Here is a 26,488-nt window from a genome sequence, read left to right on the forward strand (position 1 = left end):
TATGAGGTTCAATTAGATAGTGAGCTATCCCTCACTCCCTCTTTCATCCCTTCCTCCTGCTCCCTTCCCTTTTTATCCTTTTCAAAGAAATGACAACAGACCACTTTTAAAGGGCTATTTTTTAAACTCAAAAAGACTGAAAAGAGCAAGAGTTTTTCAAAGGCAGAAAGCAACCAGGCAATGAAGTTTGGAAAGAAGAATGACCATGAACACAGCTTCTTAGCACTGGCTATCTGAGATGAAGTCATAAAATTCAGTATCCAACTTTTCAGCTGGTATTCTTATAGAAAGAAAACAATCTTGCCCCTTAATTTGATTTTTCCCTCTTATCATCTCATGGCAATTTGTATAGTAGAAGGGAAATGTGTGGCCTAAAATAACTTAATCCTTAAATGGATTTATATTATCGTAATTTCATCTGCCCCAGGTTTGGTAAATAGCCCACCACACAGTAGTGATACAATCTCTAATCAGGCTTTTAGAAACTACTCTGAGATGAACAGCAAAGAAAAGGGTTCCTAATTTAATTTATTTGTAAATCTTATGATAATAGACAGATATTTTGTCTTATCTATATGTTAATGCTAGCATCTGTCAACCATGATCTATTTAGGGTTATTTGAAGACTAGCATAAAACAATATTGATTTAAGCAGAGTATTTTTGTATTCTTTCTTTTTATGGTAAAGAGGCAAATAACCCTCCCTCTTCCCGTCTTATCAAAGCAAAATAACAGAGATTTTATTTTTTTAAAAAGGAAAGAAACAAATGGGTAGGTTTTGTTTTGGAGTCAGTGCAACTTAAACTCATTGTTTTCTTTAGAAGAATTATATGATTATAACACTCAGTAAGGAGAATTGATGTAAAAATATTGACCCTGGTCTAGGCACTACAAAAAAGGGTTAAACTTAATAAGGCAAGTATGTAAGGTAAAAGATAAAGGATTTCAATAACAACGAGAAAATATAAAGGTGAATGATACTTATTTTATGGAATATATATTATACAAGACAATAAATTCCAGTATATGAAATATATAGCATACATTTGAAGAATAAATTAAACTGCCTATGATAATCCATTTTTAATACCTATATCTTATTAGGTTGTCAACCTAATTGTAAATCTTTTCTAATTTTATATGATCAAACTATTCTTTGGGATGCAGAGTTAATTAAAAAAATACATCTCTGAATCACGCTGAAAAAAATCAAGTATTCATAACATGGAGCTAAAAAGAATAAAATTCTATTAACAATTATGTTACAAAGTGATTTTTTCTTTTAATTATTCAGCAATCTTCCGTAAGAAACTGCAATGGGCCGGGCGTGGTGGTTCACGCCTGTAATCCCAGCACTTTGGGAGGCTGAGGTGGGAGGATCACGAGGTCAGGAGATCGAGACCATCCTGACTAACACGGTGAAACCCCGTCTCTATTAAAAATACAAAAAATTAGCCGGGCGTGGTGGCGGATGCCTGTAGTCCCAGCTACTAGGAAGGCTGAGGCAGGAGAATGGCGTGAGCCCGGGAGGCATAGCTTGCAGTGAGCTGAGATTGCGCCACTGTTTTCCAGCCTGGGTGACAGAGCAAGACTCCATCTCAAAAAAAAAAAAAAAACAAAACCTGCAATGGTCCTGAATTGAGCTTTCTGTAGTTTTGGTAGCAGTATTTCTTTCTGGATTGAATGCATTTTAGGAAAAATGATCAGTTTTGCTCTCTTGAGTAAATCAGCATTTACGTTTATAAAATTGAACATGCACAGATTATTTTATAGAAGTTCAAAACTATAAACAATTGGTTCTTAATAATATGCCATAGCAATGTATTATCCATGACATATTTAGTAATGTTAAAGCATTAAATGCAACACATATAAGTCTTCAAGTGTGTGCACACAAGTGTGTGTTTAAAATTCTCAATACCTTATTTTTCTCATACCCAGATTAGGTCTCAGTAAATCAAAATGATGGCAAAGAATATATTTGGGCAACAACAATATACAAGTTTACCATGCTTAAAATTCTTACATTTCTTAAACAACAAGACAAATTCCTTAAACCAGTGTTTTGATCTTTAATTTATTATTTGAATACTTACTTTCTATAATATTTGGATCACTTGTGACTAAGGGCTCCATAGTCACAAGTGATCCAAATTAGTTGTGACTCTGCCTGGTGTCTTCAACTATGGAAAAAGCATTTCTTTAGAATTGATGGCATTGCCAGAGAGGATTGAAGTTTGTATATGACATGCTCAGTAGAATGGGTGGTATACGGTAAGCATTCGAGACAATTTAGCTATTGTAATTATTATTCAAACGATAGGGATAAAATGTAATTTGTATTTCACGGTTCCCTGAGGGTATTCATCTCCACTTGTAGAAAGAATACAGGAAAAACAACTGGAAGAAAATATTAATAATGATTGTATTATGAATGATTTTTAACTTTTTTCTACCTTTCTTTTTGTCCATATTTTCTGCAAAGAACGCATGTGACTTTCATAATAAAAAAATCAGATTTTAATTTTTTAATTGCTCTTTAAATTTTTTTGGACCTTTTTAGCATGTCTGTTTGTCATATTCCATTGCAAACTGCAATAAATACAAGTATGGACTGAAGGCATTGAGAAGTCTTGGCACCACTGGGTGGGAAATGGAATAATGCATCCATGCTCATGCCCTTGGAGTATGAATGCAGAAAGAAAATTAATGAAATGTGTTTTATGTTTTCCGTGCCATGTCACTAGTTTCTCTTAGAACATTATTAGTTGAGGAAGGAACTATCCTTCTGAATTCTGTGTTTCAATTAAGGGACAATGTCTAATGCACATCACCTTAATACCAAGAAGAGATTAAAGAATGCAGACACAAAACTCCCAGATTATAGGAAAGTAGGGCTATTACTTTCATTAAAACTTTAAAGATAAGCTTAGAGTTATAGTCTCTATAAAGCATGTCTAAAGTTTAAATCTGGAAAATTGTTTGGAAAACCAAAATAAACCACAGAAAGTACTGTGGCTTAGCAGAAGCTAAACTTTTAAGTCATACAAAAACAGTTTTAAAACGCATTATAAAAAGTGTGTGTTCTGTTTTACATGTATAATACTTACTGGAAAAAAAATAAAGCAAGTCTTTTTCCACTAAATTCTTTTTCTTTTTTTCTAGTAGGGGAACAAAGAAAAACCACAAATGATCCCCGAAATCTGAATAGGGATTATTATGGTGATTTTGATCTTGCAATTGCAGCTATTTCACCAAAGGCTTCTTTTCATCCTTGCACTGTACTTACCATAAGATTCTTGCTACATGTAAACATCAGTACCTATTTCCATTATTGTAGAACCACTTTATTCAGCACTGACATAGAGCATAAACATGAATAAGGTACATTCTTTTCAAGCAAGAAATGTGAGAGGTAAACACAAATAGCAATAACATACTTGTAAAAGTGCTCTGAGAAAGAAAGAGATGAAGTGCTATGGGGATTACCCGCAGAAAGTGCTCTGTCTCATTCCTTAGCAGAGCCTTGGAGAAATGTTTTGCTGAAAGATGAGTTGGCTCTGTAAACCCCTTGAGGACAGGAACCACACCTCATTCATCTTTGTATCCCTTCCTGCTAACATTTGATGAATGCTTAAAACACATTTGTTTAATAATATTGTATACAAGGGAGTTGACTCTAGAGCCAATTTTTCTGGTTCAAATCCCACCTCTGCCAAGTTAGGGAATGAGCTACAGGATTTTAATTATATTTTATAGAAAACTTGTTTTCTCCAAAACGAGGTGTGTGTGTGTGTGTGTGTGTTTTAATTCTAATGTCATGCTCTTAGTATAACAGAAGAAAAATGTTTCCTATTGAGGACTCCGTTCATGGTAGAAATATCCATAATTATCTTACATGGTGAGAGAGTCTTTAACATTATCATCGTGTGTTATTAAAAACTAAAACAAAGCAGTATCCTTGATGTCTAATTATAGTGAATTGTTCCTTAGTGCTTTCATGGACTTCTGGGAATTCACAAAATAAACAAACTGAGAGGATAGCCGCGGTTATTCAGGAACTAGAATTTCAGAGTTGGAGGGGGCTTCAGACCATTCTATATATTAATCTCCTCACTATGGGTGAGAAAGCCAAGCTATAGAGAAGACTCAAGTCAGAAGAATGAAGGGCAATGATAGAAGAGATTTGAAACTAATTTTCTTGACTTTTGTCTTGACACATAGGAGGTACTTCATAGAATATAATAATATATAACATGTTATATAATATTTAATATGTCATATATAATGTATAATAAATAAACAAAAGTGTAAAAGTAGAATGAATAACCAACATGTGAAATTATGAAAAGGTATAATGGGATATTTGGGTTTAAACTATACAGACAGAAAAATAATGGCTGATAGTGATTTAGGTCACAACAAGTGAGCATGACTAATTTGGGGAGAAAACATTCTTTTCCACAAAGAGAGGTAAGTGCTGTAACACCACCACCAACAACAACAACAACACTCAATATCTTATCTTTCTGTTTTTAATTCTATCCTTAATTTTATTCTAATGTGTTAATCTTATCTCCAGAAAAATATCGCTAGGTCATAACATAGAGAAGAATGACTGATCAATGATTAGATCATAGTAGTTAAAGTTTTATTAAATCCTTATTGCTCTCTCTAATGTTTAAGTTAGCCTCCTATTAATTAGATGCCAGCTCAGTGCTACGAAATATTTTTATATATCTATCTCTCTATATATGTGAATGTTTAAAATCATGCTCTTGTCTTTAAGAAATTTCTAATTTAAAATAGATGAGATTCACAAAGTACTAATACAGTTCACCTCTCTCTGCAACTGACCTTTAATTTGGTTGTTTAATTTGTCCTTGAATATACCTGGTTCAGTTGTCATGCAGGAATGAACAATACAGAAAATTCTTGCTGGTTTTCATCGCAAAAGAAGTAAACATGTACCACCAGCGCAGCTGGAGCCAGAGGAGCTCCAGAGGTGACCGTGCTCTCAATAAATGCCTGACCTTGACCTACACCCACGAAGTGAATGATGCTGAACTTCCAAGGACTCAGACAGGGTTGCTGATGGATTTTATCACCTTTCTGGTGTAAACCTATACTTAATTGTAAAGTGTTATTCTTAAATGTTCCTACTTATTAATTTAGCTGATTTATTTGCATTTATATTTGAACATTTATCACAAATGTAAATAGCTTTCCATTTACGCTCTTGGTCTTTGCTTTGTTAATAAACATACTTAGTTCCACAGGAATCCTAAAGAACAGAGCATTATAGATTCATGAATCCAAATATTTAATTTCATATTTTATTGCTGACTTTTTATGTAAAAAGAGTGAGTAATGTTCATTAACACATCAGATTTATATATGAAGTTCTATTTTCACAATGAAATTTTATACTAGATTAACATCTATACAAGATTTTCTCTAGTGGGTAAATTGCTGTGTCATGATAAAATAAAAAAAGATCTGTTTACAGATTTCAGTCTAAATTTTGGTCTAAAGGAAATCGGGAGAACCACTACGCCACCATATTTTTGACTTATGAATAGCTTGAAATGGCTGTTTACCAAACTTAAATGTTTACGCATCCCTAGATGGAAATATCTTTTATGATTTTCTCTCTGCTGTTTTGGGAAAGGGCCATTTTCCTCACATAACATCTAGGTTTTGAAATAACACTGGAAAAAAGAATATATGGATTACAGATTCAAGCCCCAGGATGCCTTTGCAAGTTTCTCTCTCTTTATACATTCCTAAAATGTATTTTAAAGCCGTTATCAATGTGAACTATGTGAAAAGTTGCCATTTTTAATAGAGATTTTTAAAACCATTCTATCTGGGGACTATCTTTCAATATTTAATTCAAAACACTATACATACGACCCATTAATTTACTCTCAAACTGAGTGTGTACCTCTGTCACTCATGTACAACTGAGCCATATTTTCGAATACCCATTTTCCATATACTTTATATATAATTCTATTTCCTTATAAAAACTCTTTATTTCTTTATTTTATTTAAATCTGATCTTCCTACATAAGTTTGATTGTGCCTTTCGGCTAACTTTTCAGTTCCCAAATGAGAGGGATTATCATAAAGCTTTGTTTGTGTAAGAAGATAAGATGCTAAAAAATATTTGATAATGAATGAATGAATAAGTCTTTACTTCTATAAACATGACTTGGATAAGCACTTCTGAGAAAAGGATGAGGTTCAGAGAAAGGGATCGAGATTCAAAGTAAAGGAAAATGAAGATGAAGAATGAGGACTCAGGGTAGGTGGATAGCAGATAAGCTGAAGAGATCTATCTCTTATTCTGCTCTGTGTTTCTCAGATTTTATTTTAGCACCCCACAGTGTGGAAATCAGATAAGCTTTCCTGGGAGTATAGCCAAAAAGCAAAGCGGATTTCAGCAATTTCTATTTATTATGGTTGTACAGTGTGTCAGGAACTGAATGGAACATATACATTACATTAGAACATCCTTTCCCACCGAAGGCAGTGTTCTGGTTCCTCAGCTATTAATATATACCATATACCTCATACGAACAAAAGTAAAACATATGTTGTTTCATATAATATTTTTATACATATATATTATATCATGATTAGTTTTATATTTGCAATTTTTACATCATTTGGTAGGTCTGTGTTAACCTTTCTATTGAATGGGCTGGAACCATTTTAGCCAGTGAATATCTCGTGTAAGAATATTCTAAAAGAAATAACACAGAATGTAATCTTGCTTTACCACTAACCAGTTGATGACAAGTAACTAACAATCTGTGCCTTGGTTGGTGATATATCCAGTCCTTCTGACTTCACGATGTGGTTATGAATATAAACTATGACATAAATGAAAACATATTTTTTTTGAAGTGAAAATCATGTTAAAGATAGTGCCAATAATTTATGGCTGTGCAAGTCATTTCCAAACCTGCCTTTCATTTTGCTTGTTTTTAGAGAGCAGAAGAGTTTCTGTTGGCCTGGGAACATTGTTCATTCTAATAGGAGACTGGGTGCTGCTTTGAAATGAAAAATGAAACACACAAATTTGCAGGAAGCTCGAGGTAAACATTTAGACAGCTCACATGAAGCCTTTCACCCAGGCCTGCCTGTCTTACCGGGTGACATCCAATTGCTACGCTTCTCAAAGGGCTCCCCCTGCCTCCGAGATGGCTCTCTAAGGTTGTTGCAGATTCAATTTGTTCAAGTTGTCTGCCTTTTTTTGTTGTTGTTTGATTGTTTGTTAAAATCCAGAACAACAAGGCTAGAGTTTTTGGACCACCTTAGTAAAGGCATCATAGAGCCACAGAAATCAGTACAATCAACTTTATTTCACAATCCGGTATATATGGTCAATATGTAGAAAGCCATTTCTTCTAGCTCTGTGTATTGGTGTCTATTTTAATTGTGTGCATAAAGGAGTGGAAAGTGAGAAGGAAGTGTGCCAAACAATCTTTTCCATTGCTCAGTAGGGTAACATCTTATAGGCTATGTTTAGGGCCATGGAATGGATCATAAAGGTTAGTTTAAGGCCATATAGGGTCACAGTTGGAAATAAAGTCAATAATTTGAACTCCAGGTCTCTGGGATTTTAGGTTTCTCTGTAGACTGTAATTCACTCATATAATCATGCTTACTTAAAGAATGTATATATAAATGCATAAATGTTCCTCCCAGTCAACCAACTCTTTCTGATCTCCAGTAAATCAATGTTTGCCAAGAACTTTCACTGCCCTAAGGTATTAAATTTGCTAACATTCTATAAAAGTGTGCTCCTGGCTCTGGTTGGAGTTTTAGCCTCTGGTTTCTACTTCTGACTTATGAGGCTACCTCATTTTAAATGTGCAAACAGGCAATTTCAGTGATTTAAGGTAGAAGCATACCTTGAGGTTCTAGTTTCCCATTTTTATTTATCATCATATTTCCTCCTTCAATTCTCTCTAAATGGGTATACCAAAGGCGATTCACAATTCTGAATCTAATATAACTGTCAATGAAAATATTTATATTTCCTTGGGACTGAGGAAATCAGAGCGATGAAAGGACATAGAAATACCTCCCACTGCAACTAACTTATTCCATTAATTAGAGGGTATAATTTCCCACATGATCATCTTATTGTGGAATTTTAAATGATGGGAAGTAGTGGTCTCTGTTTTAATGAGATAATCAACTGGATAATGTCCTCCCTCAATAATATAAGGACATTTCTAAAGCAGAGAAGCCAGTATTAAATTTTGGCAACAAATCTGTAAGTGTTCTTATTGACAAGAGTCAGAAATCAAACAATCAGGCTTCTGAATGAATTAATGCACATTTCAATTTTCAAATTTGAGGTGCTCAGAGAAATTAAGAAACTTGTCCAAGGTCACACAGGTAAGAATTGCTACAACTTGGATTAATATCTCATGAAAAATTTTCCCCATGTCTTAAAAACCAGAAGAAAAATATGAAAACAATCTTCTCAGTCAAATAATGCCATGATATTCATTTCACTTATAATAATATAATCCATGGGAATAAATAACAGATGATTATCATTTCAAATAATGAGCAAATCATGCAATTAATTGATAAAATAAAAATTTAAACCAATATAACAAAATATTATAACTAACTAGAAAAAGTAGAATAAATGTAACATTGGTCTACTTTTATGGTAAAGTTAGATCAACAACTTGTCTCCCAATAAAATCTAATTGTATACATATATCTTATTTTACATATATCTTATATATAACATTTATATGCATGATAAACTCTAGATACTATTTAAATTGCTTTTTTATTAGATTAAGTACTATCTCAAAATGTTAATTTATTAAATTTTAGTTTAGAATAATAAAATTATTTTACTGGGAAAAGATTAAGATTCTACCTAGTCATTTTTTGATGTGAATGAGAAAACTGAACCCCACAGAGATAAAATGATATTTCCAAAGTCATGTACTAGTTAGAGCAGAAACAGGTCTAGGATCCAAGTGTTTTGCTTGTTGGCTTATATTCTTTCTTTGGTTCTTCACACTTGCCTTAAAAAAATTAGACAGGAATTTGAATGCATTACTCAAGAATAATTGGTTTTTAAAGGGAATAGTTCATTTTCATAATAATTTCAAAGATGCCAGATAAAATGCTTAACCTATACTAGTCCATGGGACTCTTCAGAAGTTTAAATCAAACCAAGCAGACTAATTAAGGCTAATTAAAAGATGAATTCATTCAACAATCCTTTATTTAATCCAACACGTATTGCTCACCCACCATGTGTAGGCTCTGTGCTAGGCACCACGGTTGAAAAGATGAACAAGATACAGCCAAGAGAACCACCCCACTAGGAAGTATGTAAGGGGAGCCGAGACAGAGTTCTGCACAGGCTCAGGATGCTATGAGAACATGTGGAAGGCATCTAATCCAGCCCTGGAGGTTTCTGGAAGACTCCTTGTAGGAAGAGATGCCTTCAACTGGATTTTGAAGGACAAGCAAGGATCAGTCAGGTAGGTGAGAATGTGGGTGACCCGGTCAAAGAGAACATCATTAGAGAAGGCCAGACACATGGAGGCACAAGTCTGCATCAGTGTCCCTACAAAGGACATGAACTCATCCTTTTTTATGACTGCATAGTATTTCATGGTGTATATGTGCCACATTTTCTTAATCCAGTCTATCATTGATGGACATTTGGATTGGTTCCAAGTCTTTACTATTGTGAATAGTTTGGCTTAGTTACTTTAACATTGCTTTATCTATTTAAGCATTTATTAAAACACCAGAATTACGTGCAATACAAGCCACAGGTAAAATAACAATTTTGGACAAATGAGGCACAAAAACACATGTACTTTGGCTCTTAAAATAGAAGATGAGATCAATGCTTCCTTGATATAACACAGAACATTTAATTTCTATTATTTATTGATTCTGGAAGCAGAATATAATCACGTGAATGTGCTAGAAGTTGATTTCTAAAATATTAATTTTAACAAAATCAGCTATGAAAGAAAACATGATTTTTATTTTTGTATTTTTAATTTTACATTGAATCATTTGATCAATGCTATCACATTCTGATTTCTATAATGTTACTTCTTAGTCGTTCCACACTAATTAACTGAAAGTTTAAAATTAATTTTAAGACATTAGGGAACAAATGTTCTATTTAAAATAGATATTTTAATATGAATTGAGATTCGTAAAATAAGAGCTGTGCATATTTCCTCTACAATAATTTTGATCCTGCCATTTAGAAGTAGTTTCCTTTCAACAAAGCTGGTATTTTCTCTCCCTGTATAAATGGATGTTTAAGATCATAAGAGATTAAGAAAACTCCCTCAAATAAATAGCAACAAATTTTTCTCTAGTAAAGTCTTATATTTAAAACAGGGGTTAATTTAAAGGAGGTTAAAACATTAAAGTAATACATGAAACGCTTGGTTAACTACCTTATTAATATTGAATATTTTACAATATCACAGTACAAAGTAAAAGATAAAAATATTTAGGTAAGTAATATAATTTTGAGCGGGGATATTTCGGCTTTGTTTATACATACAATCAATATAATATTGAGGCTTTAGAAAAATGTCTCTACATTGGGCTTCTGAGCTCCGGTTAATGCCATAGCCTCAATATTATTCTGGCCTTCCGGCTATTTCTGTTTCGTGGCTGTTCTGTACTCCACTAAGCAAGTGCACCCCAACCTACACAAAGGTGCTCTCAGAGTATTACATGTGTAAATGTTACAGGTGCTGAGTGCAGAGTATTGGTAAAACTATATGGATTTGACATCTGTGTTGAGTAAGTGGTAGAAACAATGCATCAGTGATTTCTACCCTCCAAGGCCACCGCAATGTTCCAGAAAACTTGCAGAATCCTTTTATCCCCTGTTAGTTGAGTCATTTTGCAGTGGCTGAGGTACAGACATGGAGAAATGGCCTGAATTTGCTATGCAGGCGCAAGCAATAGAGTGAAAAACAGAAGACCCAGATTCTACTCCTCAGTCCCCAACTGATTTGACAAGGAAGTTTCGGCGAGGCGGTCAAACCTGTGTGTTGCATTCTCTTTATCAGCATGACAGAGATAAAATATCTATCTTTTGCCAACCTCACTGAGGCACTCTAAAGATTAACTTTTATGAACATCTCACTCTCACAAAAAGTGACTATTGTAGCAGAGGTATCAGTATTATATCACAAATAAGAATCTGCTATATCAGGGATAGCTTTACAGGAAAATGTCTTATTTGCAGAATGAGGAGACATACGGCAGCATGCTCCCAAACAGCATGTCCTCTGAAGAATTAGGAGAGGTTGATCTTTGGCTTTGTAAGAAATATCAAGCATCTCAATGTCAGCAACATTTTAAAATGTATTTTCCATTATATGGTTAGTAGTAAACTGGGGGAATTGGTCCTGACCAAGCACTCACAGATGTATGGTATCACTAATTACAGGCCTGATAATAATAGAATCCTAGAGCTGGAAGGAAAGCCAGTAATCCTTTAAAGAGACCATCTTCTATAAAAGCCTTAGCAAACACATACAATCTGTGTTTGAATATATTTGGTAAAATAGAGCTAATTTATTCACCTTTCACCACTCATCTACACACACACACACACACACACACACACAGAGAGAGAGAGAGAGAGAGAGAGAGAGAGACAGAGAGAGAGAGAGAGTAGCTCCTTGGTAGAGGAGACTCCCTTCAGAGCCATACCTATGATTGTGCAGATTGGCTGTGCAAAGATGTCTGGATGAGGGGACACTATTCAGGTCTGAAATCCAACCCTCTACCTCACATACCAAGTGTGTGCCTGGATGTGGGATTGTGTTCTCCAGGAAAAACCATAGTCTTTGCATATTTGGTTCACCCAGAAAGGGTACATTTTTATTATTTGCAGAAAGGTAGTACATGTCACTGGCATTGCTATTTCTTGTCTCCTTTTAGAAAGACCTCTGTGTTGACATGTGGTTTTTGAATCTTCTTAGCCTATAACTGAATGGGAAGAATCACTCCTCCATATTTCGGGCTCACATATAAGAGTAACTGTGGGAGATATAATAAGATCCCATGGTTCAGATAGGTGCATAAAATAGACAAGCTCACTGGATGACCATTGTAGGACCATTGTGAGTACAGTTCCTTCCTTGGATCTGATGTGAAAAGCTGTGTGTGTGTGAGAGAGAGAGAGACAGAGAGAGAGAAAGAGAGAGAGAGAGAGAGAGAGAGAGAAAGGGAGCTCACATGTGCATGCATGTGTAACTGGGGAGGTCAGGGCTGGGGGTGTAAGCAACCCTTACAACAGGGTATAAGCAAATGACAGCCTCTGACAGCAGTTCCAACATCATAATATTCTGTCATAGTCTCAGTTGTCTCAGGGGTGTGTGTGTTAGCATTATTATCAAAATTGTTGTTGACAACCAGCTGAAGTGGTGAGGAGGTGTCTAGAACTTTAGAGGGATGGTTTCTAATTCCACATGACCTTGGCTGGTTAGAGATACAGTTAGAAACCATTAGAAGAATCTATTACATTTCTAAGTCTGCAGCCCCAGATTGTCCTCCAGCTTTAAAGAGGTTGAACCCATTAAACTGCATAGACTGCTTTGACAGTGGAGTGTTGGTTAATTACAGTGGCAATCTAATTATAAGGTTTATAAGGTTTCCCTGTAATCGATTTCATTTCAAATGTGTAGAAACTTCACTTGATATGCATTTGCTTCCAAAGCTCATGGGAATAGACCAGATCCTGGGGTTGTGTGTATCTTAGAATCAGGGAGACCATCCCAACTGCACTTTGGAGTCGTTACTCAGGACAGTAAGGACTCTTCTGAGTATTTCACACATTCATTCACTCATTCATTCTTTTAATCATCAAGTCATCTATTCATTCAATAAGTACTACATAAAGAGTATATACTTTGCACTACTAGTCTCCAAGAATATAAAGATGTATTGGATTTGGTTGCTGCCACAGCTCAAGAAGTTGGGGAGACTGACAAAAATAATTAAAGCTATACATTAATTATGGTATTATCAATGCATATAAGCTGCTAAAGCAGCATCAAGAAAAACATCCTTAATTCTGCATTGCTGGGAGAGGGGTGGTGGTGCAGAGCAGCACTCACTGAGGGTGAGTTTGATGGGAATAGTGACAGATGAGTAAACATTCAGAGTGTATGCAAGGCAAGGAATTCAGGATGAGAAAATAAAAAAAATCTAGAATTATGAGAAAACAAGAAAAGTAAGCATCTGCCACTATTTCGAATGATAGGGATAACAGGCACGCTGGGGCTAAAGTCTTTATTCCACAGATGATATGTAAGAAACATTTTGGTAGCTCTACAAAAACATAAGAGCCAGTGTAATTCATAAATTATTGTATGCTAAGACCCTTATACCTTCATTATCTCATCTAATCCTTACGAAGTCATCACAATGTGTGGGTACTTTTCTTATCTCCCTGTCACAGGTGAGAAAAGTAGGGGTTAGGGAGGATAAGTTCGAGCAAAATCATAGACACTATGTGGTGAAGCCATGGTTTGAACTTGGGGCTGTCATGCTGGAGCAGAAGCTCTTAAGCACTATGTTTTGTTTCCTCTTCAAATGTGAGGAATTATGAAGCGATGTATGATGAATGCCATCAGAAGCCTTTCAGCATTCTTTCTTCTTACTTATTTTTTTTTTCATTTTGGGACTAGGCAATTAATTGAAGAAATCTGAGCCATCAAGACCTAGCCCTCAGGTTCCTCACATGTGAAATGACCAAGTTGTGCTATGTGAACTCTAAAGACCTTTATACCTCCAAGATTCCATTTTAATTTAATCTTTCCCCAAGCTTAAGAACACTTTCTTTTTGTCTTACATAAGTCTTCATAAAGGGTTACATAAGAGACTATATATCAATATTAATGACTCAAATGCACAGGGCATCTTATCATCATCCTTTGGATGAATATGAAACATGAATGTGCCCAATATTTTACATTAAATTCCTGCACATGAAGGAAAAAGATGTTCTTATCACTAAGGTACATGATATGTATTTTAATTCTCTAATTAATTGCTGAACTCTTTACATGGCTCTTTCTAATATCTCAAAAAGAAGAGGAGTGAGCAGCAGATGGACACTGATCAACGATAGAGGAACCATTCTACTCTTCTCTGCTACATGATTTAATAAGCCAATATAAGCTAGTTCTACCATATTCTCTTAGAGTCCTGTCTCTAATGGCAGGTAGTACTAAATAAACATAGGCTTAAAGAGAATTATTTCCTTTCAATTCTTATCTCTCAAGCCAGGCTGGACTCTAGTCAATTCACGATAGAGACCAAGGTGTCTATTTTACATTCAAGCAATGTCTCAACATGTTACGATGGACATTCACTTAAAAAAACTTCCCCAAATCTAAACTCTCTTTCTACATTTGGGAAACTGCTCACACTCTTAGTCTTAGTGAGAACCCAATATGCACTTTTACAGACTATCTTGGAGCCCAGGTATGAAAGTGTGGCTCAGCTCCACCAATCAGCCATATCTGCCCTCCATTTTGAAACAGGGATTTTGGACACAGACAAGCAGCCATGGTAGAGAGTCCATCTTGGCAGTAAGGGCAGCCACTGAAGCTCTAACGTGGGGTTTCTGTGGGCAGCAGCAGCAGCGGGGTAGTGGCGGAACCAGTGCACCAAGCTCTGCTGTTCTTTGTACTGTGAAGGCAGCAGTGGAGTCCACACTGACCTGTTCAGGGCTTGACTTGGGCTCTGCCCCTGCCTGTTCCCTGGACCCTTCACCCCTAGGCTAGATCTAGAAGTCTGCCAGTGCCCCAGTGTACTTTTTTTCTAACATCATTTGTTTTAAAATAGTCTCTCAAGCTTACAGAAAAATTACAAAAATAGTACAATGGACTCCCATGTACCTTTTCCCCAGATTTAGCAGTTTTTAATATTTTGCTGAATTGCTTTATCATTCTCTTTCATTCCTTCTCCCTCCCTCTCTCTCTCTGTAATATATACACACACATACATACACATAAGGTTATTAAATATACACACCATGCTTTTTATCACTTCATAGAGTATGCATATATCCTATGAACAAGGATTTTTTTTTAACATAGCCACAGTATAGTCATCCAATTCAAAAATGTAAAAACAAATATAATAGTGATCAAAAGTCCATATTCGAGTTCTGGTCAATAGTGTGTGCCAAGGGTGTCCTTACAGCAATTTCCTTCCTAGCCCAAGATCCAGTCTAGGATTATATATTGCATTTAGTTGTCATATCTCTTTGGTCTCCTTTTAATTTGCAACGGCTTCTCAGCTTTTTCTTGTTTTTCATGACATTGATATTTTGGAAAAACACAATCTGTTTATTTTATAGAGTAACCTATATTTTGGGTTTGTCTGTTTTCTCATAATTAGAGTCAGGTTGTGCATTTTTGGCACAATTATTACCTGAGTGATGCTGTCTCTTTTTCAGAGCATCATATCCAGAGGCACATGCTCCATCTGTCCATTATTGGTGATGTTGATTTTGATGACTTAGTTAAGGTGTTATCCAATTTAGCCATTGAAAATTTCCTTTTTTTCTTTTGTAATTTATGGATGACATTTTGATGCTACGTAAATACCTTGTTCCCAAACTGCCCTCCTCCTCAGAGTTAACATCCATTGATCATTCTTATTTGAGTCACTTTTTTACTATGGTGATTGCAAAATGGTAATTTTTAAATCTTCATCATTCTTTCTATGCTTATTCAAATGGCCGGTCTAGTCAGTCCAAGGAGAAACAGTGATGAAAACCTTTAGAACAAGAAATGTTCTAAATTTCTAATTCAATTTTTCAGGGCACTTTATTTCACTTGTAAAACATGCTTACAGGCCATATTCTCTTCTATTGTTAGCCAAATGACTGCTAAAGCAACATATAAAATATCAAATAGTTATACTACAACTGAAAAGCAGGAAAATGTCAATTTTAATGACTAAATGCCAAACATCTAGATATTTGGAAACGGTTAGTGGTTTATTGTAATATTTAGTTTCATGTTGATTTTCAAATGTAATAAGTCTTAAAATAGAGAATAATGGTGTAATGAAAATATACCAGGGTAAGACAGATTTCACTTCAGCACTAGCTCTGTTAACTAACCAGTATGGGACTTTCTGAGCAAGTCTTTTAACTTTTCTGGGCCTCAGTTTCCCTATCTGTGAGATGAGATGGTTGAAGAAAACTTTTTCAAAGGCTCTTTAAACAAAGGATTCTATGACCTCAAAATTGAACATTAGCACAATCATTGGAGACATAAGGAACTGTTAACCTAGAAAATTTTAATCAACACATTTAGATTTAAGATTATTTTGGTATAAAGACCAAATACCTGTGAAATAACTCTCAAGTGATTTAGAGAATAGAAACATCAGAACAATTCGTAGAACAATTTAATAAAAAGAAGCTAAGCAGTTTTAGGCTGCCTGAATAGGTATCTTTCCCAAGAGATAGATAATATTGCAATGGTTGGAATTCACCTGATCACGTCTCTAGGAGTGTGTCTTGTTTGAAGAGCCATATTTTCATGGAGCCTTTAAAACATCGTAAATATCATTATGAGAAATGATTGAGTGCACTGTTTATCTTGGAGGAGAAAAGATTTAAGGGAACGGGGACATAATAGTTCTCTAAACAAATAGTTTTTTTTTTTTTTTTTTAAATTCTTTAGTAGAGATGGGGTTTCACCATGTTGGCCAGGCTGGTCTCGAACTCCTGACCTCAAGTGATCCGCCTGACTCAGCCTCCCAAAGTGCTGGGATTACAGGCGTGAGCCACCTCTGTTTGTTTGTTCTCCAAACAAATTGTTTAGATAACTATTATGTCCCCACTCTCTTAAAATAAATTACAAATAAATAAAACTACTTATTTATTTATTTGTAAATAAAACAAATAAATGTGTTAGGTGAAGCATCATAGGTTTGTTGTGCATTTTTCCAGAAGGAAAAACTACAACAAATCGGCTGGTTGTTATGGAGTCAATATAATGAAGACATTTTTATTCAAGTATAATTGTGATAGTTGCTCTTTCCAGCTCCTCTTTCAGGGACTTTCTCTTGCCTCTGTGATGTCGGAAAGCTACATAGGAATTAAGCTTTCTGCTAGGTCTCAGCTCAATAGATCACACATTGTTTTTTACCTACAGTTTTCTCAGACCAGTGCTTCTCAAATGTTAATGTGCATATAAATCACTGGGTTCGTTGAAAAAAATCACTTCCTGATTCAGTAGGTCTGGAGTTGGACCTGAGATTCTGCATTTCCAATAAGCTCCCATGTATCTCATGTGTACATAATCCCCTGCCGAATCAAATGTTATATCCCTACATGATCAGCAGCTCACTGAGGATGGGAATGCATGTTACAGTTAACACGTAACATTCAAAGGAGGTGAAGAGGTGCTTTGCAGCTCTAGCAGCTTCATTTGCTCATGGTGTTTTTTCTTTTTTCTTACTTTCTTAAGGAGGTTCTGTATTTGCTGAACTTTTACTGTTTCCGATCACTTTTCATGATAGTACTGGCAGGGCTCTGTCAGATGTCCACCCAAATACTGACAGACAGGTAATATTTTCCCCAGAAAATGTTGGATTTTGCTGGTCATTACTTCAGTAGACTACAACCATTTTGATAGGGGCACAAACTCACATATACCTAGTGTGAGTCTTTCCCACGGTGCTTTTCACTAGGTTTTTCCACAAGGCATAATGTCGTGGAATAGGGGCCTATGTGTGCACAGTGTCACTGTGATCTGCTCACCCGTATCTCTCCCTTCACCCTACACCTCTTCCATCTCCAAGAGGGCATCTTGCCAAACTGGGTGCTATATGCGGTACATTCTTATTGTCTCCACCTTGAGGAAACTTTTTACCTTACCCTAATTTAACACCAGTTTTAACCCTCAAGGCTGTATAGAACAATGTTATCCCTTTCCTAAATAGCCAGCCCTTCAAATACTTATATAGAGTCATCATAGTCTCCTTGAGTCTTTACTTTCCCAGCCAAATATCACCAGTGCTTTCAATCATTATTCATATGACATAGTTATGAATTCCTCTACCATACCAGTTGCTTTAAGAACCACATGATTTTTAAGAGGGTGTGTGGGAGTGGGGATTTTTGTGACTCCCTAGGTAGATTTCTGGCATCACAACACCACCATTCTTCTCCTGGAATTTCCATGATTCATAGATCACCATATGGCATTCTGTTTGGGGAAAATAACTTGCTACATCTCGTCTCACTTGCAGGGTTTATCTGGTTTTCGAGAGGTATGTGCACATGTGTAGAAACTTTGGGGAGTTGTGCATGCACCTGAAATTCAAACTATTTCATTTGGGTCAGGTTAACCCCATTTTGGAGCTGCTGGCAGGGATTTTTGTCTTTTTTTTTTTTAAATGAAATGGCAAATAAACAGCCTCTTCCTATCTAAATGAGCTCATTAATTTTCATCTGTGCTATTTCTAACAGTGGTTTCTAAAAATCAGTCCAAAAGTTGGATCCATTTAGTGAAATCTTACATGGAGTATGATAATGGATATTTATCTAATGGGGTTTTAATAAAAGAAATAGTGTATTGGTTACTAACTAGTAAGAATCAGTCAGCATTACATTATAAGATAACATTGGCAGTGCGTTGTATTATTACATCCTGAGCTTTCAACAATCAGCAATTGTCTTGATAGTTAATGAATAGAGTATTAACTATCTTGCTGTTTATACTCTATAATATAGTAATATATAAGCTATAATAATTTTTCTTAGCAGACTGGGAAAGAAAGTCTCTCATTTGGTATCCCTACTAAAGGGGATGGTCTAAGTGAGGTGAGGTAGATGTGGATGAGGTGGGGGTTAAGGAAGAGGTCACTGAAAGAAACATAACCTCCACTTCACAGCACTCTGGCCTCGGATCCATGCAGTAGTTCAAGATGATTTGTGTTTTACATGTTCTGAATTATGAAAAGGTGAAAACTGTTTCAGGAACTTGGTAACCAGTTTTCTCTGTCAGCATATTTGAAATTATATTTTTAGATGTCCCAAACATTCAGATTGGACTTAGGGCTCTTAATAAGGACACACTAGGCTGGGGTTTACCTTTACCTTTAGCATTAGAATTGCGCACTAGTTTTCCTATAAATGTATCAAGAAGGTAATTTTAAAATATAAAACCTTTTAACAGCTTTAGCTTATGTTGGAAACATGTGATCTCAATGAAAAGTGTAAAAAAGCAGCCTGCCAGATGTTTTGACTACATGGTGTATCGCATCTTAATGTTTCCAGGGTTGGCAGTGGTAATACTAAAGATTCAAAATTGTAGAGTTAACAAGTTGTGTTTTAACCTTTTCTTATTCTTTACTTTAAAAATGTTTTATAATAAAAACATTTATATGCTGAAATTTTTACTTTGAAACACATGTTTTTAGGAGAAATATTTATAAACTATAAATAAAATCTATAAAGACTATATTGTGTTTCTTATAGTAAGTATGTAAACTGTTGGCCAGTATGGCTGGGGAATGAGATTTTCAGATTAATCAAGTATTCTGCTAATGCATATCATAATTATTATAACTTTCAAGTGTTAAAAGCTCAACACTACACCCATACCAAACATGATTTGCATGTGAATATACAGGAAGACACTTTAGAATCTTGCTGGAGCTTGTGTCATAATTTTGAGCAACAGCTTAAATATATATGAATTTGCGTCAATAGAGTTCTAGTTAACATTTCATCATACTTATGCTCATCATTACTTATAAGATGACTTTTGAGGAAGAATACCAGGTGCCATTTGAATTGGGGTAAAAAGAGGGAGAGGAAGGCAGCAGCGACCACTGACCAAAACAACTCAACAAACCCCAGCATTGCTCATTCTCCTGAAAATTTCACCCTTGCTCCAATTCTAAACTAATCTCAAAGATTCACCTCTGAAAATATGTGTATGTGTGTGTGTGCGTGCGGGTGGTGTACTGCTATTAGTTATATCTTTGCTAGCAGTTAATGCCTTAGCAAAGGGTTAAGAAAGAAACAACACAGGATAGAAAAGGGTGGGCCAGGCGCTGTGGTTCATGCCTGTAATCCTAGCACTGTGGGAGGCCAAGGCACATGGATCGCTTCAACTCAGGAGTTCGAGACCAGCCTGGACAACATGGCGAAACCCCATCTCTACAAAAAATACAAAAATGAGCTGGGCATGGTGGTGTGCACCTGTAGTCCCAGTTACTTGGGAGACTGAGGTGGGAGAATTGCTTGAGCCAGGGAGGCATAGCAAGCAGTGAGCCGAGATCCAGCCACTGTACCCCATCTTGGGTGACAGAGCAAGACCCTGTCTCAAGAATAAAAAAAGGTGGTGCCAGGAGAGAAAAAAGTGGATCTGTTAGAGAGGTGGAAGTACCCATGATAAATATCATCTGCTTTACAGTTTTGCTGAGGGCCTCAATTATGATAACCTACTGTTTAGGGTATTGAAAACAACATTCTACAGTCTTACCTTTGATTGGTTTCTTACGTGTGTTGTTTCTAGTGAACCCAGATAAATCCCCAGGGGCGAGATCTGATGTATTAACATAACATATTACCTAAGCTATTCCCCTTTGTGAAGATTTTAAGAAAAATCTTAAGTAAAGCCATATCGAAAAACAAATGCAAAACTCCCCTGGGGGAAAACAAATGGCTACTTTTCAAGCAGTTAATAATCTTATAATTTTTCTCATTTAGATTTTCTTTAGTTTATGTCTTGTGAAGCTACAGCGTGTGGAATGATTCCCCAGACAGCTTGAATAAGTCAAAAAGTCTGCTTTGAATGCCTATAATAAAGATCAGTTACAATTACAAATAGATTTTTTGTTTGATTGCCTTCTGAAACAACTTTCTTTTATTAAGAAAAATACCATTACTGTGGATTCTTCAATAACAATTCAAAAAATTTTAGTTGAAAATTGAAATTATATTTCTCTGTATTTATACCACCCCAGAAAAAAAAGAGCTTGGTTAAGAAAATATTGAGAGACATGTAATAATCTGCTCTAACTGGAAATGTTAACTCATATGCACATACGCAAATAAACACCTCAGCCCTCAACATACACAGGTATTGGTGGAATTAAGACCATAGGCCCTCCATGAGCAATAGAGTTTTGTCAGAACTGATGCTAAAGTATATTCAATCATCATCAGTCCCCTTCGTCAAAGAGAAAAACAAGTAAATCTAAAACAGTCACTAAGGAAGCAACCTTTGCTTCAGCTACTGGGGTGACTAATTCCCCTTGGAAATAATTGGTAAGACAGCTGGATAAACAAACACAGCTCCAGGACCCTGCTCCTAAGAAATATACCTGCAGCCTTTACTATGAAACCAAGAAATATCTGTTACTCTATGCTCTATCTGTAATAGATGCCAACTTTTATCTTCTAATGAACTAGCAGAGCAAACCAAATGTGTGTTTTTAAAAGTCTGTGGTTTCTAAAATGAATTCGGATTCTACCATAAACCAGATGAATTAGCCATATGTATGAGAATTAATAGACTTTATTTGCAAAATCATTAAGTTGCAAAAACAAAGGCACCACAGGAGTTTAAAATTAGACTATTTTTAAGTCTTCCTGAGAACACCTGCCCCTACTTCAAACTGCTAATTTACAAAGCTCTTTATTTTAAAATCTCTTGGATATAGAAAAGAGAAGAATTAGAATGCATAGCAAATGATTGCAAATATTTCTGTTTCACTCTTGTTTTAAGGTACCAGTCAAGTAACATGATGTTTCAAATAAACTCCAAAGCTGGCAGAAATGTTAGTAAATCTGCTTATCCCTGGTCCACTTTACCAAATATGGATTCAGATTTTAATTATACACATTTTGGAGTGTTTGGAATATGTTTCTTCTCATCTGTGATTAGAGTCAGGTACACACAGGAAGACGATAGTATCTCTGATAAGGAAACGTTCTTTAAGTATACCAACAAAATGGAAATTTTGTCTATAGGCTAAGTAATATTCTTTGGGGAAGAGATATGAGTTTAAAATGTAAGCCAGCAAGTATATTATAAATCAATCTGTAATAGGTATTTTTTTGTTGGGGGGAACAGATGCCCATTCAGATAATCACACTATTGAATAACTACTAAACATACCTACTAAGGCCTCGGAAGTTTTATGTCTAACATTAATGGTTAATAGTAAATAGGAAAAAAGTATTATGCTCTGAAATTTTGGTGAACATATTGATTACAGTCTTTATTTAGTATGTTTTAATTTAAGCTTGGCAGCAAAGATTTGTGAGTTTTACTGCAAGTCATCATATTTGCTGTTACAGCAGCGCACAAGCAAAAGACATTAAGTTGGGAGAATATGCAGAGTCTTATATTTTGTTTATTCTTTCTAAGTGAAATTAAACCCTCAGACATTGTTCTAGGCAACTCAAGTTTCAATAACATTCTCCTTTGAGATATTGAGAAAATCGAGTTGAAATTGTTTTTAGGTGCATGAATTTACCATATTGTTGCTTCGATTCTTCATTCACAGTAACATATTTTTTAAGCAACAAAACAATACTGTGCAAAGTTTTTGTTAATTTCCCTTTAGTGGTCAGTTGTCAATTTTGTGTAAATGAACAATTTTTTGAGGGTTGACTCTATTAAAATCTTCCTGTTTTACTCTTGTGAAGAAACTGTTTAAAAAACAGATAATATAGAACATTGTAATTATCATTCTTGGGTGAACATGAAGCATAAAATGATAGTAATAATTCTTTGGTAATTTTTTCAGCAGTCAGTCATTGTTTGAATTCTTCTTTGTTACTAAACTTTTCAGTTGGTGTAGCTTTTATAAGAAACATGCGGATCACATTGATCATATATAATATTTAAAAATATACTTCATTCACTAATTTTTGTCTATCAAATGTGATATAATTACATTAATAATTTTCAAAACAGGATGATGTTAGTCACATGGGAAATATTTTGGAATTCTGGCACTGTATATTGAGAATTCTTATAAAATTTGAGACTATGATAAAATACTGTGTTTTCTTTTAAAATGGATTATAGTCCAAAAGAATTTCCCTAAGATATGGAAATTAAATCTGGGTAGTACTAGGTAATAAAGGTAACAACATATTTATCTATTTCAAATTTCTCTAAAAGACACAGAAGCAAAATCCTCAGTACTCATAAATGTTACACATCAGGATAAAGGCATCACACATAATGATTGTATTTTACCATCTTTGGAATGGAAAGGAAGCCCAAACATCAAGCCTGATGACTAAACCATTTAGGTGCAACAAAAAGAGCCCAGTTAATACTTTAGAAAGCTGAGTTAGTGTTTTATTTTTCTCCCAAAGCATATATCTGCCTTTATAAGAAAGAACTAACCATATGAATGAGAACTGAAGTCAAGGTTAAAGTAATCTTGCCCAGGAGAGTAGAGTGTTTGCATCGGAAAGAAGCAGCGGCTCAGCTCAGATGAACATTAATAACAACCGGAGGCAGCACCTCCCCTGAAAAACATTAGAGCTCCTTGGACATGTGTTTGAAATTCATCCACCCAAGTCATCCTGTGACTATTGGAGTAGATGACAATGTCCCATAATGTGAAGGGGGAAAATACAGTATAAATCGTTTTTTAAATATAACACTTTAAAAAATGAAACGAAAGTGACAGTGTTCTAAGTCAAGCAACCTTTTCAGACGGTAAAGGAAAAGCTTTGTCTTTCCTATTACTGTTTGCCCTTCAGTTGACATACATGCTGAGATGCATCAATAGGATTACAACGGAAACACGGTCATCTCCAGGGTTTCCTCTGTTTCGATTCCTTGATCCTGTTTAAAGAAACAGGCTCAGGGAATGCACAGAAAACAAACTTCCCCAATCGAAGTTCTGAGGTCTTCCCTCCCCTTCTCCCACCCTTGGAAACCGGTCTAGTTTTCCCGGCAGCACCGGACAGAAATGTCACGGTCATGTTGCATCACTTCACTTGTTGAGTTGTGCGAAGGCAGTACTTGACCACAGAAACTTGGTGAACCGCCTTGCTCTTAAATTAGCCCCCAAGATTTCTCTCCAGCCCTCTAAAAATGTCTTACCTGCATGTGTCCCTGGTACATTCTGCTTCGGTTTCTTCAGGGCTCCCTGAGGCCACCGGACGCTTTTTCCCCGTGCTTCCTTGCCCACCAAAAAAGGGGAGAAGGTGGATGCACAGCGGGTTCTCAGAGGGTGCTCCTGAACCCCCTGGAGCTCCGGGTACTGGCCGGCCGGGCGGCCACTCGGCAGCGCTGCGGGCTGCCGGGAACTGTTCTCCGCTCGGGGTGCTGAAAGCGGACGCGGGAGAGCGCGCAGAGGAGGCGAGGAGCCGGGTCGGCCACGCTCTCCGGCAGGCGCGGGTCCTGCTCGCGGGGCGTCTCTAGAACTCACTCCTTCTTCGCCGAACTCTTTCTCGCTTCCTGCCAGGATGCCTCATGTCTCTCTCACTCTCTGAGCTGCGAACCCCCTCCTCCCAGCCCTGACGTGAGCGCCTACACCAGCCGCCGCCGCAGCTGCCGAGCGGGGCGCGCGCCGTCCTCCCGGCCGCGTGCCTGCCGAGAGGCCGCGGGGCCGGGCACGCGCGCGCGTTCCTAGTGGGCCTGGGAGCGGCCCGAGGGCGGCCCCGGGCGGTGCGCGCTCCCCGAGCGCGTCCTCGGGGCTGCGCGCGCGCGGCGGCAAGGCGAGGTGCCTGCGGGCGGTGGTCGCGCTGGTGTTAAACGCCCGCGGCGCGGCGTTCAGGTGCGGCGTCGGCGGGCAGTGCGATTCTAGCGGAGGGGATGGCCGGCTGGAAGAAAGGCGGGAAGACATGCATCGTCTCTCCGGGGGCCGTCCACCGCGACTGAGCCTGTTATCCTACAGACATTATAGGCTGAGCGCGGGGATTGCCGAAGAGTTTAGTTCGGTTCTGATTCAGCTCTCGAAAGTTATACCTCCGTATCACCCGTTAAATACAGACTCCCCGCTCCCCTCATCCCCAATTCATCGCCGAGCATTCTATTTAAAATGGCAAACCCTAGTCCCTAAGGATCTGGCATGCTTTATTTTTTTCCCTAGCACGTAACATCACCTAACATCCTTTATATTTTCCATATTTATTTTATTTGTTGTCTGTCTGTCCCTCTGTACAATGTTATTTCCATGAGATCAGGGACTTTTTTAGGGGGGTGGAGTGTTGCACTCGCTTTTGCACGCATTTGCACAGTAGGGTATTTAGTAATTCCTGACACATGGCAGGCACACAATAAATATTTGTTGAATGAATAGACCTTTACTACTATACACTTGCACACACATACACATATAAAGAGTGCATGTAAATATGTCTCAAGTGAGACTGGGTAGTTTGATATGTCTATACAATAAATGTGCATATATACACACCCACCACGGGGTGGTGTATACTGGGATTACCTAATTTTGTTGGTAAAAACATCTCCAATTATACAGGCCCCTCATATTATGTATAGCATGATATCCCCCAAAATATTGCATATAGCATAATATGCTTTTTATAAAGTTTTAAACATCCCCTAGAAATGTAAATGTGTATTCATATATTCATATACAATGATATAAAAAGGAAAGCAGTGGAACAATGAATATAGTGTTCAGAATGTTGGTGACCCTGGGTGAGGGGAGGCAGGGAAAGAGATGGGGAAGCATTTTACATGAAGGTTAGATGTTAATGTCTTAGCTTCTTGCTGGGTAGTGATTCACAGGACATCTAATATCCTATTAAAAATTACTGTGTAACTAAATAAAATAGAACCATGTATGGACAAATAAGGAGAATGTAAAATGAACAAAAGAATGTGAAATGAACCAATTCAATGCATCTGAGGTCCTAAAACAAACAACCAAATAAACGCAAAAGGACTAAGACTTGTAAGCAGGAGACATGAATTACCCTTGGACAATTTCCTTTCACTACTTTGGACATCAGTTTTTCATGTCTAAACTCTGTATTGAAAAACTTATTTTTTTACCCTGAAAATTGAGATATGTTCATAAGCACTGTAAACTGTAAAGTGCCATCCAGTTCTTATTTTACTGTTCTTTATAGGAAAAAGCACAGGACTAGGAGTCAGCAGGGAGAGGTGTTAGTTCCATCTCACTACCTTATTGCTCTCTTGGGCAAATGTACTAACTCTCTATTTCCTCAATTTTGAAATAAGACAAATATCTACCTAGTGTGCTGCAGAGCTGCTGAGGACTGAATGTATGCAAAGGAAGTTGTAAATTACCAACCATGATATATGAATATGCAAACAGACATTTTTTTTCCCAGTTCAGAAAAGATGAGGACTGATTTTCTGAGACCTCAAGTACTGCAAATTTTAATATGGGATGAATTATCACAGAATAGTATCATGTTGATATAAAA

At 36.6% G+C, this 26,488-nt stretch overlaps 1 protein-coding gene across 8 annotated transcripts in view; it reads right to left on the reverse strand.

Annotated features, from left to right (window-relative positions):
* The window catches only part of LOC105489960 (peroxisomal biogenesis factor 5 like), a 250,128-nt gene extending 225,512 nt beyond the window's left edge, over nucleotides 1–24,616 (reverse strand). For 4 of the 8 annotated variants that reach the window (XM_011755128.3, XM_011755124.3, XM_011755125.3 and 1 more), the window contains exon 1: nucleotides 24,168–24,614. In XM_011755128.3, coding sequence (XP_011753430.1) covers nucleotides 24,168–24,188 — 21 coding nt within the window. In that variant the 5' untranslated portion in view covers nucleotides 24,189–24,614. Of the gene's footprint in view, nucleotides 1–24,167 lie in introns of all 8 variants that reach the window. The other 4 variants (XM_024795422.2, XM_024795420.2, XM_024795418.2 and 1 more) reach the window with 2 other exon arrangements.
* Nucleotides 24,617–26,488: the final 1,872 nt, after the last annotated feature.

This window comes from Macaca nemestrina, chromosome 2 (genome assembly GCF_043159975.1).
Source record: "Macaca nemestrina isolate mMacNem1 chromosome 2, mMacNem.hap1, whole genome shotgun sequence".
Classification (NCBI taxonomy): domain Eukaryota; kingdom Metazoa; phylum Chordata; class Mammalia; order Primates; family Cercopithecidae; genus Macaca; species Macaca nemestrina.